This window comes from Sinohyriopsis cumingii, chromosome 15, assembly GCF_028554795.1.
Source record: "Sinohyriopsis cumingii isolate HCF-2022 chromosome 15, ASM2855479v2, whole genome shotgun sequence".
NCBI classification, from domain to species: Eukaryota; Metazoa; Mollusca; class Bivalvia; order Unionida; family Unionidae; genus Sinohyriopsis; species Sinohyriopsis cumingii.
The window spans coordinates 36,453,324-36,471,522 of NC_142975.1; the positions used below are offsets into that span (position 1 = coordinate 36,453,324).

General features: G+C 35.2%; 1 protein-coding gene across 2 annotated transcripts in view; it reads left to right on the forward strand.

Annotated features, from left to right (window-relative positions):
* Positions 1–18,199, forward strand: part of LOC149781611 (E3 ubiquitin-protein ligase MIB2-like) — an 89,026-nt gene that overhangs the window by 59,768 nt on the left and 11,059 nt on the right. For both annotated transcript variants that reach the window (XM_089935656.1, XM_089935657.1), the window contains 5 exons: positions 301–449; positions 13,759–13,915; positions 14,591–14,745; positions 15,379–15,502; positions 17,176–17,278. In XM_089935656.1, the coding sequence (XP_089791782.1) occupies positions 301–449; positions 13,759–13,915; positions 14,591–14,745; positions 15,379–15,502; positions 17,176–17,278 (688 nt within the window). The remainder of the gene's footprint in view (positions 1–300; positions 450–13,758; positions 13,916–14,590; positions 14,746–15,378; positions 15,503–17,175; positions 17,279–18,199) is intronic.

The following is an 18,199-nucleotide window of genomic DNA, read 5'->3' on the forward strand; positions in this document are numbered from 1 at the left end:
CCGATACGTTTCACCTGCGTGATGAACACAGTTTTGATACGTACGGAGACTAATGTATGTTCGCATGTACACCGTCACATGTCTGATTCGTAAATAAAGTGTTTATTGTATATGACATAACCTGTACACATACATATACGATTAAAAGAATGCAGCCAGTTATAATGGAAAGGCAGACGATGGTGCATTGTTGTATGCATATATGCAATAAGAAAACACATTCGGTTGGGACCATCATCTTTCAGGTCATCTAGGTCACCATTTCAGAAACATCATGGTTAGTTAAGTTTATCGTTATAGGTAAATGAAAAGTTCAAAGGGATTACAGCTCTGATTATTGCCAGCCACGAGGGACACAAAGACGTTGTAGATGTGCTTCTGAAGGCAAATGCAGATAAAGAGATAAGGGAAGCGAAGGGCAACACAGCGCTAATGGCAGCTCTTATGGGGTATGTCTGTAAGCTATTATCAGTTTTACTGTTATTTGTTTTTATTTCATTCGTAAGAAGGTTAAATCGAAATTACGGGTAATAGATTCTAGCCTTGCTTGATAGGGATATTCGGTCTTTCTTCAGAGAAACATTCATTTTATGTGCAGTATATTGAAATAGTTACAAGTCTCGTATTGAAATTCATGATAACAAAAATATACTATAGTAGCATCAGTTTTCGAGGGGGGGGGGCAATTTTCGAGGTTGTCGTTGTTGTCCCGAGCCACGAATTTAAATCTCCAACGAAAAATGAGCCACGTAGGATGATGACTACCCCCCACCCCACCCCGCCGTTTTCTTACAGTGTATTAATCCTAGAGATTAACACAGCTAGTAGTATTTGATAAATGAAGGTCAAAACAGTAATCTGGTAATTAAATATTAGCTTTTACATGTGTTTGTTTTATTTTTTATTTTAACCTTTTGAAACAAGAATTATAAATCATTTTATATTGTTTCAATGCACACGTTATATAAGGTATCCGATAGCTGTAATTTTATACTCGATCCTTCATTCTTTATTTTTTTTTGGGGGGGGGGCACCAGACAGATGCCCTCCTCCCCACTTGCCGAAAAAAAGGTGTTTTATGTGTGGTTGTTTCCCCCATAGGTGTGTTGTTTGTTTTTTGTTATAAAAGAATTTTTGATAAAATAATTTATTTAAAGTAAATTTTTGATGGGGTATTTCTATTCCTAGTGTTTTCTATAGGGTTGTTCATCCGAGCCAGGTTTCATTCACCTAGTTCGAAATCCCTCCCCCTAAAGTTTTTAATAACCTTTGCTAGAGGTCCCTTATGTCCTGTGTTTGATATGTGTATTTTGCTATATTGTGTGTATGCTATACATATATGTGTAAGGACAGCCTTATATCAAATGTCAGTTCCCCTTTGGTTTGTCTAATTATTCCTCTTTATTTCAAAGGTTTGATTTCATTTGTAATTTTATTAGCAATTTATAATTTTGGCGAGTGAACGGTGTGCTAAGTCGTTATTTAAAAGAAAACCTAGTGTTTTATGTGGGTGGTTATATTGTGTCGTTCCTCGCATTATATTAGTTCCCGTATTTGTGTTGTGTTTGTCCATTTACTTCACGTAGGTTTTTCTGATACTCTTTCGCAGACCTGTTCACTTCGCGCGGCGCCTTGCGACGTAACCGTGCGACGTCTGTGCATCTTACTTCACCCACATGAAGGTTCCCTGTGCCTTTCTTACAAATAAAAAATGGAAAAAGAATAAAAATTTACACATTTAGATGAAAATAAAAACATCCCTAATAGGCCCGAGTGAGGGATTAGTTGAGGGCTCCAGCCCGCGCATGGTGGTGACACACCCCTAATGGGTGGCAAACCGAAGCTCCTCCTCCCCTCCCCTCCCCCTCCCCCCCCCCCCCCCACGATTCCTTGGACTATTCACATTTAAGAAATTATATTAGGTGGTTTATGCACCGGGGGGATACATTTTTATTATTTTTCCGCATGCCATCATGATTTCAGTAATGTATTCGATGACCTTAAAAAGTGTATTTTTGTCGAAATCGCCATCTAAGAAAAGTATGTTGTTCCTCCGGTATCGTTCCCTTTTGCAAATCTCCATAATTAGTTGTAATCTTTGGGGTTTTATTTTATCACATTGGTGTGATTACATGGTCTTTAACGAAGTTAGCTCTTTTGCGTAGTAGGCATTTTTGTATAACTTTTATCGTATGTCTCTTTAAAGCTACATCACCATGGGTGTAGAGGTAAAGGGTTCCTGACTAATTGGTGTGGAGGTGAGGGGTTACAGACCTATTAGGTCTGCTAGTCCCTCATCACTGAAGTGCTTTCCTTACCTTCTGAAGTGCTTTCCTGTTATACTTTGTTGGAGGCGATAGTAAGGGTTCTTCTCTAGCCGATTCCCTTGATTTTAATGCTGGAGAGCTGAGCTCTCCCCGTCTTGTTTGGAGTGAGAAAGTTTTCCCATCCCAAATTTTGTAATGAGGCATCTTTAGTCGTTTCATTACCTTCTACTTGTAGGTCCTGTTTTGCATTTTCCCCCATTGCTTTCCTGTTCTCTTTGTACGTTTGTCTCTACATCTTTTTGTGTGTTTATCTCTATATTTTTGTCCCATTGCTAGTTGTTTCGGGTGTTTCTTGTCTTATAACTGTTAAGAGATTCCCTATCCGTGTTTGTAGTTCTTCATTTTCTTCCGTATTAAAATTTTTTATTCTTGTTGCCGTTTTTGCAGCATAGGTTGTTGCTGCAGGCTGATTAGTACAGTATTATGGTGCATGGCCAACATGTTTGCATCTGGGACATAGTCTCTCGAGACTGAGTCGCCAGTGATGATGACATCTCACTCTGGATAGGGTTTCGCGCTGGTTGGTCGCACACCACTATTTCTATGTTGACTAGTACAAATATTGAATATGCTCAAATAAACATGTTGTTGTTGTTGTTGTTGTTGTTGTAGGGTTTAACGCCATTTTTCAGCACACGATAGGCTATACATGGCGGCCAGTATTAATGGTGGAGGAAGAACCTGGGAAATCCCCGGAAAGAACCACACAGATCCTCGAGAAGCTACTGGCAAGCTTTCTCACATACCCACATTGGTCGAAAATAAACATGTACAAATGATGGTAAAATATACAAAATGTCAATGAAAGTTGTTCAAAAATCTTTGCACAACCTACAAAAATTGAAAAAATTCAAAACATTGCTTTGAAATTTGCAGAAATGCGTAAATTGCAAATTTTAGTAAGAAAATTGGAAAGAAAAATACAAAATCTATGCATTGACAACAGCAAAAAATGTGTGGAAGGCATTCCTTGTCTTGCAGACTCAGGTACATAATCCTCTGGTTGCTTTGCACGTGCCATTGACAATAATAAAGTAAGACTTTACTTCTCAAGATGGAGAATCCTTCATTCGAGTACAACTAATGTTGAAACGTTTCAATTCTTCTGCAAGCACATTTCATTTTATCCATGCATTCTTGATCCAAAAGAACACCAATCCTGTAAAATACTATAACTATTACTTGAAACACTATTATTAATGAAACACTATGTATATACACTAATTACAGCAGAGTATTAAAGCTCACACTTCACAGATTTTGGGACAAAGCTACTGTATCAACATTGTGGCAATCAAGTCTGATGGTACTCACAAATGCTTCTCAGGTAAATACTCCCCAAATTGCTGAAAGACGCTTGTACTGAATTCAACGTTTTGCTAAAAACAGACCACGACATCACTGTGTCCGGCTGCCGCCATATAGTTTTCGGACAAAGAACAGAGGGATGCTTAGAAACACGTCTAAGAAAAACACCCCATATACTAGTACATGCAAAACACAAAAACAAACACAACACCTCTACTTATTTCTAACTCTCTCCCTCTCTCTTAACTATACAGCTCCCGTACTGTATAGTTGACTAATATAAATTGAAATTTTGACCACAATAAATAACAGAGGGGGCCAAAACTCGAGTCGGGTGAAATACGACAAATAAATAAAGTATGGACCCTCACTCGAGTACAGCCCGCCTCATTTCTAATTTATGCGATGAGCGACACATATAAGCACGCACATAAAACACTAGGCCTTTTTTTTCTTTTTTTTTCTATTGAAAATAGTACACCGCTCAGTTGCCCTTTCAAAAATGATTAATAAAGTATATTAAAGGAAAAATAAGAACTAGTACTAAGGCAAACTGGGGAAATTTGACTGATATGCTGTCTCAACACGGAAACTAATATAGCATTCACACACATAGCAATACACATATAGCAAACACGAGACCAAGGAGACCTCTAGCAAAGGTCACAAACACGAACTAGGGGAGCGAATTCGAGCTAGGTGAAAGAAACTTGGCTCGGATGAACACCCCTATAGATAACACTAAGAAATATAAATACCCCATCAAAAATATTTAAAATAATTAAATATTTTTTATTGAAAATTCTTTTCATAAAAATAAAACAAACAACATACCTGGGGGATTCACTTACACATAAAACACTTTTCACTTTTTGGGGGGGAAATGGGGGGGGGTATCTTTCTGGTGCCCCCCCCCCCCAAAAAAAAAAGAAACACGTCGTAATTCACGACAGTTTTCAGTCGGATAACATGTTCAAACCTTTGAGCACAACCACACGCAGTTCGTTTCTCTAACTAACACTAACCTGTTCGTCGAGGAGAGCAGATGCACTTTGGGTGCGCTCTATATCAGCTTGAAACTACATAATGGCATGCACCAAGCAAATCGCAAGAAGATCCATCGGATAAAGAAGTTTTGTAAGTGCACATTGTTTGAAAGGGGATATATTCCCTTCCATTTTCTTCTCTTTTTTATTTTGCACATTTACATGCCTTTTTTCTTTTTGCACCCTAGTCAATTTATCAACTTAGTTTGAAAGTTTAATAGAGGGCTTTTTGCCTTTACAATTAGATCTTTGACAAATTGCACTACCATTTTCCATATTCCAAATTCTCCTTTTGTATTTGAAGGAAATAATTAATCGGTTTGTACCTTTTCCAAAACGTTTGCATTGCATTATCATTGTTAGCAATAGAATTAGTGGTGTGAGATCTACTCACGCTAATTAATATCAAAATTGGAATTTTGACATTTACACAACCAGTCTTTATATCCCAAACTCCAATTTTGTATTTTGGGAAAGATTTAACCAGTTAGTATCTATTTTCAAAATATTGTACTAATTATCATTGTTTAGCAGTAGAAATAGTAGTGTGATATCAACTCACGCTAATTAGTGCAAATACTGAAATCAGCTCACCTATCGACAGCAAAAATGACTACCAGCCATATAACAGGGGATCAAAGTTACGCAACTACTTTCATACTAGATTAGAGGGGCCAGAAGGGAAACAACAGATAATCGCATACCATCCACCAGGTTGCCAAACCATAGACTTTGGAAAGATAGACAGCTGCCTTAGACAGGCTGAAATTTTAACAGTGCTGAAACTGCAAGGGATAGGTATCCATTCAAATCGAGGGGCTACAGAATGGGGGCCCAAATAAGTTTATACTGTACCCAGCAGATTCCGACAATGTAATCATTAAAGAGAACTTCCTTGAAGTAAAGGGAAATAAAGCCTACGTCTATCAAAGTGAGCCAGTCACAAGAGAGGTCGAGGCCAAGACAATAGACATCCATGTGTCGGGACTCCCTCTAGAAATAAGTAGCAAGGAAATAATAGAGAAAATTGAGAACAAATTCCAAATAATTGTAAGGAACAGCAAAATGGCCACAGTATTTGGATTTCAAAATGTAAAGACTGGAGTAAGACTCATAACAGTGCTGCAAAAAAAAACTACCCACCTTTTTCTACGTTATGGGTTTTCGCCTAAAATCTTGGCATAAAGGAGAGGAAAAAGAAAGACCTGCACAAGATGCAGACAAATAGGTCAAACACCTCGAGAATGTAAAGGTGTATGTGGCAACATTGGAGCGAATACTTACGCAGGAGCGGTAGGGAATGCTCAGACTTTGCCAGACACAAATGACAACATACATAACGATGTCCAAGATGCAATTTCAAAAGTTCTCCAATAAATAAGAAAGAAAACGCGAATCACGCCACATTGACTGACCAGAATCAAACAGCAATACCAGAGGAAGCTCCAGCAACCTCGGAATGGGCTAAATTTTTGACCCCCAAATAAGACGATGATAGGGAAAACCCCAACAAGAGACCACCTCCTGATAAAAAACAGGTTCCAAATCCTAAGGGAGGAAGAGGGACAAACAGTTGGGGATGGAGAAATGGAGGAAACAGAGGGAGAGCAAACAGACCTAATCGGTCTGATGCCCCTAACCTCCACTCCGACACCTGCCCACAGGAATAAAAGAAAACTAAGAAAATCTCCGTCGGTGTCATCAGAGAGTGATTCGACGCTTTCGGAAGAAAACCCTCCACCAAATGACAGAACAAAGCCCCCAAAAAGAAAAAAGAAAATCATCTGAGTGACATGACTGAGAACGATAATTCATATGACGGAAACACACAAGTCGGAGTGAGCGAAAAAAAAGAAGACGAATACGACAACATACATGTGAGATACGGGCTTGACATTACGGAAACGGACACGGACACGGAACAGGAAACAGGACAAGAAACTGAATTATCGAAAAGGACGGAAAACACAATACAAACAGTAGATAACTCTGGAAACCGATCTGATCGAGGGCCTGATGCCTCCGAGGAAATGAACACACAAAACTAAATAAATAACTGAATAATAGTTTAATAAGAAAAAATAATTAATTAAAATACAAAAGTACCTTTGAGATGGAATGCGGCCACCTGAAGGGAAAAAAATTGGAAGGAACAAACTTCCGGATTGCTTCAATAAACAAAAATGGATTAGATAGGGAAAAAATAAATAAAATAATTAACCTAACATAATTTGATGTTATTTTAATACAAGAGACCCACAATAATTCTTCAAGTGAACTAAAAGCCACTGTTGAAGAAAAAATGAATGCAATCGTTATTTTAAATAACTGTAAAATTGGTGATATAAGGTGGGGGGGAGTGGCGATAATTATTAGAAATAAATAAGGTTTTAATTGGGAAAGAGTTGAGGAAAAGGGAGAATTTAAAGGGCGGATGATCCACATAATACTGAACAAATTGCATATTATAAATGTTTACTGCCCGGCAATGAGGTATAAAAGACATGAATTTGTGCAAAATTTAAGCAAACATCTAAATGATTATACAACTAAACCACTAGTTATGGGAAGGGATTTTAACTGGGTAGGGGATAGCATTGATAGGACGGGAGGTTTGTCAGCAAATGATTTTAGTTCCATAGAAATAATAGAAAAATTACTAAAGAGCCACAAACTAACAGATATATACAGAAGCCTAAATGTAATTAAAACTGAATACACATATGAATATAATAATGGGGCAAGCAGACTGGATAAAGTTTACGTAACTATATTTGAAAATAACATACACATAAAAGCAGAAATAAGAGATTTTAAAATATCAGATCATAAACTTATAAACTCAGAATTGAAGATAATGAACATGGAAAAATGGGGGAAGGGAGTTTGGAAAATTAACAACAGGATATTAGAGGTAGAAGATTGTATAAAAGAAATCCAAACTGAATTAGAAAAATTCAAAAATCTAGGAGAAAGGAAAATTACAAACATAATAGTAGACTGGGACAAACTAAAAAATAAAATTAAGGAAGTAGCAATGTACCATTCCAATAAAAAGAGAAAGTTGCAAATAATGGAAAAGGATGAACTAAATATATTATTAAAAAAACAACTAACAGAAGACACTAAGAGAAAATACAAAGACAAACTAAACAAAATTGAATAGGAAGAAAAGAAGGGAAGGGAAATACGAGATGAAAATTTAACAACATATATAAAAAAGCAAAAAAAGCAGTAGACTTATATAAAAGAGAAGTATTGAAAAGAGGGGGAGAAAAACGACTAGAAAAAATAATAGATAAAGGAAAAGAAGTAATCGACAAAAAAGAAATCATGAAAATTATAAGAGACTTTTATGAAAGTTTATACACCTCACAAGAAATAGGAGACAGTACTATCACAGATTATTTAAAAGAAATAAAATGCGAGAAGATATCATCAGAACACAGGGACCTGTGTGATGATCTGATTTCTAGTGAAGAAATACAAAACACTATAAAACAATTAGTGAAAGGCAAATCACCAGGGAGAGATGGACTCACTGCGGAATTATATCAAAAATTCCAAAGTGAATTAGCGCCGATTCTTGAAGGGCTATATAATAACATACTTTTAAAAAATGAATCAATGTCTAACTCCATGAGGGAAGGATTTCCAAAACTGGACCAAAATATTGTACAACAACATAACTGCAAGAGTACAGGTAAATGGAGCTGACACGGAAAATTTCGATATACAGAGATCAGTAAGGCAAGGATGTCCATTTTCAATGCTATTATATGTAATAGCACACGAAACTCTGAGTATAAAAATAATGAATAACAAACACATCGAAGGAATAAAAATTCCAAATCTAAAAGACGAATTCAAAATGCTCCAGCATGCGGATGATTGCACCAACTTCATTAAAGACCTAAATTCCTTTCAACACCTAGAAAAGGAATATGATCCTTTGGTAAAGCCTCAGGGTCAAAAATCAATCATGATAAAACTGAAATTTTGAAAATAGGAAACTGGAGAGGTAATCAACCGGGACTACCCCCCACCCCAATTTAATAAAAGACAAGGTTAAAGCATTGGGAATCAATTTTGGGAAAAACGAAGAAGTAGAAAACTGCAAAACAATAATAACGAAATTCAAAGAAATCATGCAAATCTGGGCACTTACGCCACTATGCATTATGGAGCGAGTACAAGTCGCAAAGACATATATGTACCTAAATATGAACTATCTTCTAAACTCTATGGACATAGAAAACAATCTTTTGGAAAAAATTGACAACGAAATTATCAATTATATATGGAATTTTAAAACCCATTATGTCAAAAAATCCACTCTATATAGGGCAAAAACAAAAGGGGGTTTAGCACTACCAAACCCAATCTTAATAAAAATGCTAACATAATAAATAGGATCAAAATCTAAACACTCAACCGGAAACACATTGGGAAGCATTATACATGTACTGGTTTGGCTTCTCCATTAGAAATAGGAAGGACATTTATAAAAATAATAAATTAACTAAAAAACTTGAAGTACCTAGGAAATTTAGATTTATAAAAGAACTGATATGCAAATATAGGGATCAAGAACAATTATGGGAAATAGAGATTAACTAAATAAATGATTTGCTTAGAGATGAAACAGCAAAAAAAAAAAAAAAAAAGTAGAGGAAGAAATAATCTATGTTAATTGGGATAGAGTGCGGAGGCATTGGGCCAACATCGAATCCCCTAGAATCCAGAGCAGGATATTCAAATACCTCCACGACGCGTGGTTAACGGGAGAAGTCCCTGTAAGAAGAAAAATGATAAGAACAATAGTAAAATGCCCAATGCGCAAAACAGCGAATTTTACGAAATACCACGCAACCACGCAGTGTGAAGTAAGGAAAAACGACAGAATTAAATTAATTATGGAAATTTGTAAAAAAAGAGAAATATCAAAGGAAACAAATTTTATATTTGGATGGAAATTTTGACAAAAAATATAATAAATAATATAACCGATGATATTATAAAAACAATGATGGCCTGTGGACAGGTAATAGCAATTAAGAAATAGAAAACATAGACCATCATAAACCACAAACCGTAGAGATAAATAATTTATTTGAAATTCAAAGTTAAAAGTCAATTTTTAAAAAAAATCCTTTGATGTTTCTTAACATAAACAATAATAATCTGCCATCCAGGGAACGGAGGTGGGAAAGGTTCCTTGGTAAAACGCTCATCAGGGGCGTTAACGCAAAAGCGGGCTAAGACCTCAGTCCCATCCCTGCTTTCTTTGGGAGGAGATAGTGCGATAAAACAAATAAATTTAATATACAGGTATGTATGTGATGTTGCTAAATAGGAATTATCTACCAACAGAAACCCTATATACAAATAAATTAAATGTAACGTCAAACATTTAACCATCCACATATTTAAAAGCATTATACAAAGACGTTGCAATGAAGTTTAAATTATTCACTTTCCTTACCTAAGGGGGATGGGACAGTGTATCTGTATGGGTAAAGTAAGAGGTAATGACGTCATGGGGCTATATCACAAGGCGCCACGCGAAGTGGGCAGGCCCATAAAAGAGCCTAAGAAAACACCCCATATGGAACATTAGCACATACGAAACACAAACACAGCACAGGACTAGGAAATAGCTAATACCCCTTTCAATCTTCTCTCCAACAACTGTACAGCTCCCGTACTGTACAGTAAATTTAAAACAAATTAGAGAATGTTGGCCAAAACATAAATACAATAAAAAAGAGGGGGCCAAACTCGAGTCGGGAGAAGTACAAAAATAAATAAAGTATGGACCCTCACTCGAGTACAGCCCACCTCACTCTAAGTAAATCATGCGAGGAGCGACACACATGAGCACGCACATAAAACACTAGGATTTCTTTTTTCGTCATAGTACACCGCTCAGTCGCCAAATTCAAAATTATTGAAAATTAACGAAAAAAAAATTAAATCAATGGTATCAAGAAAATCAAGAAAACTGGGAAAATAAATCTGACTGAATTGCTATCCCAACACAAAAGCTATACATATATCACTCACACAATATAGCAAATACACATAGAGCAAACACGAGACGTAGGAGACCTCTAGCAAAGGTCACAGAAAAAGCCATGGGGAGGGAATTCAAGCAAGGTGAAGGAAACCTGGCTCGGATGAACAACCCTAAAGATAGCACTAGGGAAATATAAATACCCCAATCAAAAGCTTTATAAAATAAATTTTTGAGCAAAATTCTTTTAATAAAGAGAATTAAACAAAACACCTTCAGGGGACACACATACATATAAAACACCTTTCCTTTTTTTCGACAAAAAAAGTAATTCACGACATATAGGCAAAAATGTTGTTTTTAATTGCTCTTCCCTCACTGGGAATGTAATGTTTTGATATGTTTGATTATTCTACTATAGTATATGAGTGTGCACATTAATAATTTTGTACATTTTATTTCTTTATCATCCTTTTGACATTCCCCAGCAAAGTGGAATGAATTTCCCACTGAATTAAGGCACAAAGATACAGTGATCCCATCCAAGAGTGCTCTTAAAACTCACTTATTTCGACTGCAAGAACAAACTTAAAGACCTAATAATGTTTCCTACCTTAAATATTTCAGCATGTTTTTATGTTTTCTAATTTCATGGTGTTTGTTTTTTGCAATCATATCATTATATATGTTTTTTATGTTATAGGTGTTGTCTAATGTTGTAAAGCGCTTAGAGCTTCTAAAGATTAGGCGCTATACAAAGTCCTCATTATTATTATTATTATTATTATTATTATTATCATTATTATTTTCAAATCTACGTTGAGTAAATCTGTTATATGTACACATTATATATATATATATATATATATATATATATATATATATATATATATATATATATATATATGTGTGTGTGTGTGTGTGTGTATGTGTTTGTGTGTGTGTTTGTGTGTGTGTATGTTTGTGTGTGTGTGTGTCCGAAATGAATGTGTTGAAGCCAGTAATATTCATTTATATCTACTTTGTTTCCTTTTCAGTTAGTTTTTGTGTGTAAAATGTGTATCATTTTAAGAGTGGCTGTCGTCATTAGGGACAGCAGTTTTTGTATTGCTGTTTCCATCAATACATACAATTATACTTCCGACAAAATGTAATTGTATATATCTTTTAATTAAGGAAATGTATTATCCATGTAGTATAAATATAATCAGCCAGCGCTGCTCTTTTCAACACCATTAAGTCTAATGAACATGATGCATTTTTTATTTTCTAACCTGTCATTTAAAATTACGATTTGTTTGTAAAACAGACATTGAAATAAATATAAATTTTATCTCCTTTTTTCTTAACTTTGCTACCGATTAACACGTCAGAATCAGAAAAGGTTAATAAAATTCACTAAAGCATAATACAAACAAAAAACACAACAACAAACCAACATTGATACATTGTTTTTAAACGTATGGAATATATATGTAACATTTCTAGATCATACATGCCTAAAATCACATCAACTAAGCAGAGCGTAATTTTATGCGCTAAACAAAATGTAAGAAATAGTCACTTTTCTACATACATCTCTCTCTATTTATATGTTAAAACATAATCACATATAATAATACTTCATCGACATTATTTAATTGGGGAGTAGGGGGAAGGGCTAGATGTTCCCTTGAAATTTTCATCTAGAAATATTCAGGGTATACCTACCAGTGATGAAATACAAGGAATTTGTGTATTATACTGTTCTAGAAGATTCATCGAATTTGATTATGGTTTATACAGTCTGCATCCTTTAGCATCACTGTAACTAAATATTGGAATACACATCTGTATTCAGATGAACAAATTTAACGCATGGTACATGGTTTTCAGTAAGAACAATAATAAGAATACTAACACGGAAAAGAAGACTGAACGCCACTACGACGGTTGGCCTTGTCCGAATGGTTATTTTAGAAACTGATATCACTGCTTGTGAAGTTTCACAGAGGTAAAAAGTACAAGCGCCATTAAATAAGTCCAGCTTTCTCAAAACCACTGATAATTAGGTCAAATCTTTCATTCACTGTCGCGTGCGCTGCAATTATCCATTTTTTCAGCGTGAATTGGCTATTAATGAGGTTGCAAGGTTTACTAATGCTGTGCACTGGTCGTCACCAGTAACATCTTTTTCCGAAATGGTGTCCATGACCTGTTTAGCACACCGCTCGTGGAAGTGCGACTTGAATTATTTTTGTACTCTTTAAGTCTAGTGGTTGAAGTCGGCCTGTAGAAGAGGCAGGTACAAACATTAGTTGCCTGGTAGGCAAGCGCCTGTGCCGTGTTCGCAGCTTCTGACGGGTTAGGAAGTCCAGGAGCCGAGGAGGGTCTATGTTGAATTTTGCCACACTTAAGGCACAGTTTAACACCATGATCGTCAGAAAGTACTGATGGTGCAACTTGATGGACATGGTTTAAGTAAGAGGTCATTCATATGTACTTTAATAACCGATGTCCTAGTGTTGTTGGCTGCTTCGGCTTCCTTTGATGTTGAGCACTCAAACGAAAACATTGCGAAAGTGATTAATCTTGACAGGTGTTTTATTTGCGCTCATAGAGATGGAAGTATTGTTTTAATGTTGTTGGTTGCATCGGCTTCGACTGATTTTATTCACTTTGTCGAAAACACGGTGTAAGTATTGTACTTGCCAGGTCTTTGATGTGTGCTGATACAGATGGTAGTATTGTTTTAAAAATTAAATTGACGCCGTTTGCGTCGGCATAGTTTTATTTCTTTTGTATTCTTTATTTTGGGTATTTGTAGAGATTAAACCATGAAATTAAATACCTACTAATATGCAAACTTTGACAGGCAAAACCACGTATTTAAGTAGCCACGAAAATGTGTTATTTTTTAAAATTTTTTTACACAAAATCACGAAAATTGAGCCCAACGAAAATAAATGATACTACAGTAAATGGTTTCCTTAATTATAAGTTTTTAATAATTTTTCTTATTTAATTAATTATGGAGAGACGTATTACAATTTTAAAACACAAACTATTTCCTTGCTTGCAGAAAAGAGGAAGAGATTGCATTGCTTCTGATCAGGTCAGGAGCAAACATAGCTGTGGCAAACATAGATCGCAGAACGGCAGTGCATGCAGCAGCTATAAATTGTACAAATACAGCGCTGAAAGAAATACTGCAGAGAAAGTGCGATCCCAATGTCAAGGTATAACCATAATACAAGGGATTGCTATTGTAGCATTAATATAAGTTTTGGTTTACTGATATCCGAGAGCTTCTGGTGTGAAGTAATGAAACAGCTGTGTAAACCTCCATGAATTTGCACAAAGAAGAAAGTAACCTCACTTGAAAATTTAAATATTAATGCAGTTGTTTGATGACTCTAAAGCTGCTGTTTATTGGCTTAGTTTCACAAAGTATTTTCTGGACTGTACAAACCGAAGATAACCTGCAAAATTGACACTTTGTAAATGTACGGGTTAATATGTATCCAACATGCAATATTGTATTTACTTTTAAAATACAGTTTGGAAAAAAAGTACATATTCAGATCGGACCCAATCCCCCAAATTTCAAGAACATCTCAAGTTTAAAAGTGTCCAAAACACTGCCGAAGCATATTATTTGATTCATAATCCCACTATATGGTATTACATTCACTTAAGGTAGGTTGAAATGTTGATAATTAACCCTGACTAAATGACCAATTCTTATCTAAAAATACTTAGCTAAATTGTGTGTGAAATTTCCATTCTTAATTAAAAAATAAGAATGTTTAAAAACCTATTATCTGAAAGCTACTGTGTATATTTCTGAGGTATTTAATTTTGCCAACATCAGTTATATATACATGTATATATTAACCTTACCGCGTGCACAGGACGCGTGGGGTGACACACCGCTGCATGACGCCATCACGGCTAGAAACAACTCTGGAGTCTCGATTCTTATAACGCATCCACAGATAAATCCAAAAATTGCCAACAACAAAGGACATTGTCCAATACACCTGGCAGCTATGAAGGATGACGACGTGTAAGTAATGATATTGACCTGCTGACTCTTGTTTCAAACTTTTATGCCGCTAGCTTATTTTTTGCCCCACTGAAGACGCTAGTTGTGATACATTTTCATTCATAAATGTATACTATTGATATTGTAAGTACACTCCCCTCCACATTTCGACAAGCTATGTTAATCGCTTTTAAACTAAATGTACCTTATCTGAGATAAAGTTAATATTTTAAATTAGTTTCTTTTAGAATGAAAAACTTCTATCCACAGATGTAGATCGAATGGCGCGTGCTATTGTGTGTATATGACTAAAGAAGTCTCATCGCTATATTTCACTCTGATGTGTTCCTATCATAACAAGAATTTGTAAAATAAAATTCACCATATTCAGCAGCACCAAGTCAAAACTTCGACTTTTAGGGCTATTGGATTATTTCTGTCATATTCCAGAGTTTCTGCATTGTTACGTTGATTCATAGCAGCTATTATAATATAATATGCACACATACTTTTGTATCAACGATAAATATTAGTAAAATTTAATATTCATAATTGAAATAGGTTTGCATTTTAATGTTACATATGACAAAATCATGCACATGAATTGCTGAAATACATCTTTGTACAATACGAATATTAAATTTTGTCCTTCAGGTCGCTCAGTGTAATACTGAACAAATTCCCCAATCTTAAGGACATCCAGAAGAAGGATGGATATGCCCCTCTCCATCTCGCAGCACTGAATAACAACATTGCGGCGGCTAAAGCGCTCATTAAGGTAGTCATTATAGAAAATAGAAATATCACATTCTGGGGTTTCGCATTCCTTCTGTTTCTTTATTATTTTATATGCACTTGGCACGTGATAGGCCTTTGCCCTTCACACAAAATAAAAGTGTAGAATTTAGAAAATCCTTGATGTTTGCACAAAAGAAAAGAAAATTTAATATTGTACAGAGTGGCTGAAGAACTTAAATAGCTGGTGCTCTGTCATAAAACCTTGCTTAGTTCCTCGTTCTTTTGTTTTTTAGATAACTTGTATTGGTTTATTTATCAGAAATTCACTTCTATTAGCAAATTTATACTTGGTAGCCATTATAGTACAAGTCACATAGGTCATGTACGTGTTCTTTGGCAATTTTCACAGCAATATGTGTCATTTTTGAACTGGATTACGCATACCTTTACACGGTGCTTATTCACTTCATTTCGCTCCATGTTCATCAAAATTCCTTTGAAAATTATTAAATAAACTCCTCAAGAAAAGCTTAACAGCAGGTTCAGTGATAACGTATGTCATCATTTGGGGATAACCAGTTCGAACCGGTTTTTGTCACGCGCTATGATGTAACAGAGAATGCGCCTGCTGTTGGGAAGAAGTCGTACTACAAAGATAAACAGAGACGTCACCATTTCATGATATGTATCCAAAGCACGGGAAACCATCACCCTTCCCCCAAGGACACAAGTCCAATAAATTGGAGGTAATTATATAATTTCGTATCTATCTTGTTTATGACTTTTCGTGTATTCGTACATAATACATATATATGTTCAGGTACAAATATCTTCCTTCATAAAGTGTAAGCAACGATGCTAGCCTGGATCTACGAATGAATACATATGCAATTAAATTTTACATAGTGCTAAATGTTAATTTTAATAAATGGTAAATCTACAATTAAAAATTAAAGGTGCTAACAAAAAATGTATGTTACTCCTCTATCCCATTCGTTGTTTGACATCCATACAAGACATAAATGAAAATCAGTGCGACTTCTTATTCACGTGAATATAACTTGATTCCCTCTGCACTATCAAATGGGTAAACCCGATATCAACGATTTTGACCTGGTCTAATGCCAAACTGCCACTGTAAAAGTCCATAGAGATCGATAATTTACGTCTGGAATTTTTTTCATGACAGTTATTGTTCAGGTAACTAACAAAATTACGATTGAAGAAACTTACTTTGAATTCTATTACAATGAAATTTTAAAAATAAAATTATTGTTTAAAATTTGTATCAGTAAATGCGCTTACATGACCCGAGGGACTTGTACTATAATTGTTGTGCCTGTTGGTATATTTAGGATCTAAGGATAGGGAAGTAAATCAAATCATGGTTTAAAACGATTTGAACATGGCCTTTTGGGTACAATTGGAAGCTTTTCCTTGGAAAACGATATTCAATGCTTTTATACAAAGAATACAATAGAGTTGCACCAGAGAAATAACAGTCATAGTGTACAGAAGAACTGTTTAAAAACCCCACAATATTTATGCCAATATTATATATTAATATATATATATATATATATATATATATATATATATATATATATATATATATATATATATATATATATGCTCTAGAGTTTTACACATGTTTATTTAAATATCCAACTTCCATTCGTATAGTCTACAAGTACAGCGTCGTTTTTATTTCAGGCAAATGCTTTTATTAATCACGTGAACGGGGGAAAATTGACACCCCTTCATCTTGCGTGTCATCAGGGCTTTTTAGACATGGCGAAACTATTGGTAGAAAATGGTAAGTAAGTAGATAATGGAAATTGTGTGTATAAATGTACATGCAGAACATTTAACAGGCGGTATTAAATTACGTTTTTCTAGACAGTATTTTAAGATACACATTGGGAAACCATGACTATAGTCATGTTTTTTAAATGCATACTTTCACACCGATATACGAATTTGCCATACAACTAGAATGTAACATATAGCACGCAGACCTTATTCATGTGTTGTGCATAATTTTGCACACATCTCATTGTACACGCATTGTTATCACTTACTTGGATCAGAATATTCAATTCCTTAATGGTCTTGCAATTTTTTAAAAATATTTGTAAGGCTACTCAACACCTGATCAGCCGATTACATTTACATTGTTTCACTTTATTAAATAATTGACTGCATAGGCTGCTAATACACGACATATCAACACATGAAAGGTTATATGTGCCGTGACAATTGGAATAAAGTCTCGTGCCCACATACACAGACATGAGTTTACTTAGCCTGGTCTGGGCACGAATCGAACCCGTACTATTTTATGCACGATTCGCCACTGGCCAAATGTAACTCCTCTTTAATTTATTTTTAAGAATTTGTTAAAAATTTGCCAAAATTGACTGAGAATTGCACATTTGTGATGAAAAGAGACTAAATTATAAAATGGTGAAAGTATTGAAAACCTCAATTGCCAAAATTCTTCTTTCCTTTAGGCGTAAACTACACACATTACTTTCATAGAGATGGTTAATGAGTGTACAAGTCATTAAATGTATTTTAGGGTACAGTACTAAACTATTCCAACATGTATGCAGTATACAGGGCCACTGTACTGCACCCTTCTGTCGTGTCTGTTTTATACCAAAGCAGTTTACTGTACTTTTCTATCATGTCTCTGTTGTAATGGTGATACGGCGATACACCTTACTATCATGTC